Raw genomic sequence first — 2962 nt, forward strand, 5'->3', positions numbered from 1 at the left:
GAGAGGATACGGTGCGGTGCGGTGCGGTACGGTATACTATTACTTGCAGTACAGTGCGATTATGCCATTTTACGAGCAATTTTGATGCGATTTTATAATTTGTGCGATTTATGCGATTCGGTGAACTCTCCAAACCTTAATAATACCTGTAAACATGACCTCTAAAAAAGTCAAAGCAAAAATAAAAATCAAACTAGAAAACCAATAGATAAATAAATAAAGGCTTGCTGATAAGAATAAGAAATAGGGAATAACTTTCGAAGACGCCAAAATCCCGAAAAATCCGAAAGTAAATCCGGCATTGAAAACGATGTTAACCGAGGTCTCATCCCATGTGTAGTAGTTAGTTTCGGCGTTTAGTCTTCACGTCAAAAAACGAGACTCAAAAGCTTTGAATTTTTTATTAAACCAAAGTTTTTCGTTTCGTAATGAACTGAAACTTTTGTTTGTTATTATAGGAGTTATAACCTCCCTCCCTGCAAAACTACACACGCATAAAAATACGTTGTACACACACAGACTCACTTTGGTTGGCTAAAAAACACAGTCAAAATCTCAAACCCACCGTAGATTCCTTTTCTTCTCCACGGGCCGTTTTTTAAATTGCTTTTTCCTTTTTTATAACTGTCTAACAAACACTGTCCTCTCACACTCACATACCTGCTAATACCACTAAATCTCTCTCTCTCTCTCTTTTATTACTAACCCCACAGAACAAAATCTCTCAGATCCTTTACTTTTATTCTTTTTTCTTTTTCATTTAATTAAAAAACAAACTGATAGGCCCACCGCCATGGACCAAGGCCGCGCAACCCACTTAACCGCCGCTAACGGCGGCTCCCGCGTCGTTGGTGGGGGTGGTGGTTCGGTTGGTGTTCAGATCCAACAGTCACGTAGGCTTCCGGATTTTCTACAGAGCGTGAATCTCAAGTACGTAAAATTAGGTTACCATTACCTGATTTCGAACCTTTTGACCCTATGTTTCGTTCCTCTAATCATCGTAACCCTAATCGAAACCTCGCAAATGGAACTCGACGACATTAGGCAGCTCTGGCTTCACCTCCAGTACAACCTTGTTAGCGTCGTCATTTGCTCGGCTTTCTTGGTTTTCGGTTTGACCGTTTACATCATGACCAGGCCCAAACCCGTTTACCTCGTGGATTACTCGTGTTACAAACCGCCCGATCATCTCAAGGCTCCGTCTCATTCCTTCATGGAACACTCCCGCCTCACCGGCGACTTCGACGACTCGTCGTTGGAGTTTCAGCGCAAGATCCTCGAGCGCTCGGGCCTCGGCGAGGACACGTACGTGCCGGAGGCGATGCATGCGATTCCGCCGGAGCCGACGATGGCGGCGGCGAGGGACGAAGCCGAAAAGGTTATGTTTGGTGCCTTGGATAAGCTATTCTCGAATTGCAGTGTGAAACCGAAGGATATTGGTATTCTTGTTGTGAATTGTAGTCTGTTTAATCCAACTCCTTCGCTTTCGGCTATGATTGTGAATAAGTATAAATTGAGGGGTAATATTAGGAGTTTCAATTTGGGGGGTATGGGTTGTAGTGCTGGGGTTATAGCTGTTGATTTAGCTAAGGATTTGTTACAAGTTCACAGGAATACTAATGCTGTTGTTGTGAGCACTGAGAATATCACTCAGAATTGGTATTTTGGGAACAAGAAGTCTATGTTGATACCCAATTGCTTGTTTCGTGTTGGGGGTGCCGCGGTTTTGCTCTCCAATAAGTCTGTGGATCGGAGAAGAGCTAAGTATAAGCTGGTTCATGTTGTGAGGACACATCGTGGGGCCGATGATAAGGCCTTTAGGTGTGTTTATCAGGAACAGGATGACAATGGGAAGACGGGTGTTTCTTTGTCGAAGGATTTGATGGCTATTGCTGGAGGTGCTCTTAAGACTAATATCACCACATTGGGTCCTCTTGTGTTGCCAATTAGTGAGCAGCTTCTGTTCTTCGCGACCCTGCTTGTTAAGAAGTTGTTCAATGCGGATGTCAAGCCTTATATACCGGATTTTAAGTTGGCGTTCGATCATTTTTGTATTCATGCTGGGGGAAGGGCTGTGATTGATGAATTGGAGAAGAATCTTCAGTTGTTGCCAATTCATGTGGAGGCTTCTAGGATGACTCTTCACCGGTTTGGGAATACTTCGTCGAGCTCCATTTGGTATGAGTTGGCCTATATAGAGGCTAAGGGGAGGATGCGCAAGGGCAATCGTGTGTGGCAGATAGCATTTGGAAGTGGTTTCAAATGTAATAGTGCAGTTTGGCAGGCACTTCGGAATGTGAGGCCGTCTCATAACGGTCCTTGGGAAGACAGTATTCACAATTATCCTGTGAAAACACTCTCTGAATAGCATTTTGGTTTGACTCTCCATTCAGGGTATTTTTCTTTGGTAGCTTAACCATCCTTATTTCAACCTTTGTCAGTTCCTGAGATTGTTTTTTGTTGGATTTTTTTTTTGTTTGATACCAGATGTCAAATTGTGGTCCTTTTTACTTCACAATTCTTGTATGTTTCAGTTATGTTTCCAGAGTACTATGATTTGGAGAAATGCTGATTTTGTAATTTAATAATGCTCCAAAATTTCAATTTGCATAATCTTGTTCGTCTGTAATTTTCTGTTAATGAGAAAGAGTTTTCGTAAATTTGTGGAATATCCTCAACTTGTATTTGAAGTCTTGTATTCCATTCTTTCGATAGAGAGAAGCATTGCATAAAATGTGAAATTATGTAAAACTAGAATTTAGTTTAGGTGAAGTCCTTGGTTGTCCACTGTTGAAAAGATAGCTGGATGCCAGGCCTATCTGCAACTAGCTTTCTTATGGATATGTGTTTGATTGTTGTTCCCTATTTGATGAATTCGTGCCTTCTTATGGAAATTCTTAGTGGAAGGAAGACATCAATTATCCTGTTTGTCTATGTGGCATAACTTAATTTTTAGTGCTTA

General features: G+C 41.7%; 1 protein-coding gene across 1 annotated transcript; it reads left to right on the forward strand.

The window, feature by feature from the left end:
* Nucleotides 1-412: 412 nt before the first annotated feature.
* Nucleotides 413-2669, forward strand: LOC112005654 (3-ketoacyl-CoA synthase 4). Its single transcript, XM_024037950.2, has one exon. The coding sequence runs from the start codon at nt 794-796 to the stop codon at nt 2366-2368; it is 1575 nt and encodes a 524-aa protein (XP_023893718.2). The 5' UTR covers nt 413-793; the 3' UTR covers nt 2369-2669.
* Nucleotides 2670-2962: the final 293 nt, after the last annotated feature.

This window comes from Quercus suber, unplaced genomic scaffold (assembly GCF_002906115.3).
Source record: "Quercus suber isolate HL8 unplaced genomic scaffold, Cork oak 2.0 scaffold_223, whole genome shotgun sequence".
NCBI classification, from domain to species: Eukaryota; Viridiplantae; Streptophyta; class Magnoliopsida; order Fagales; family Fagaceae; genus Quercus; species Quercus suber.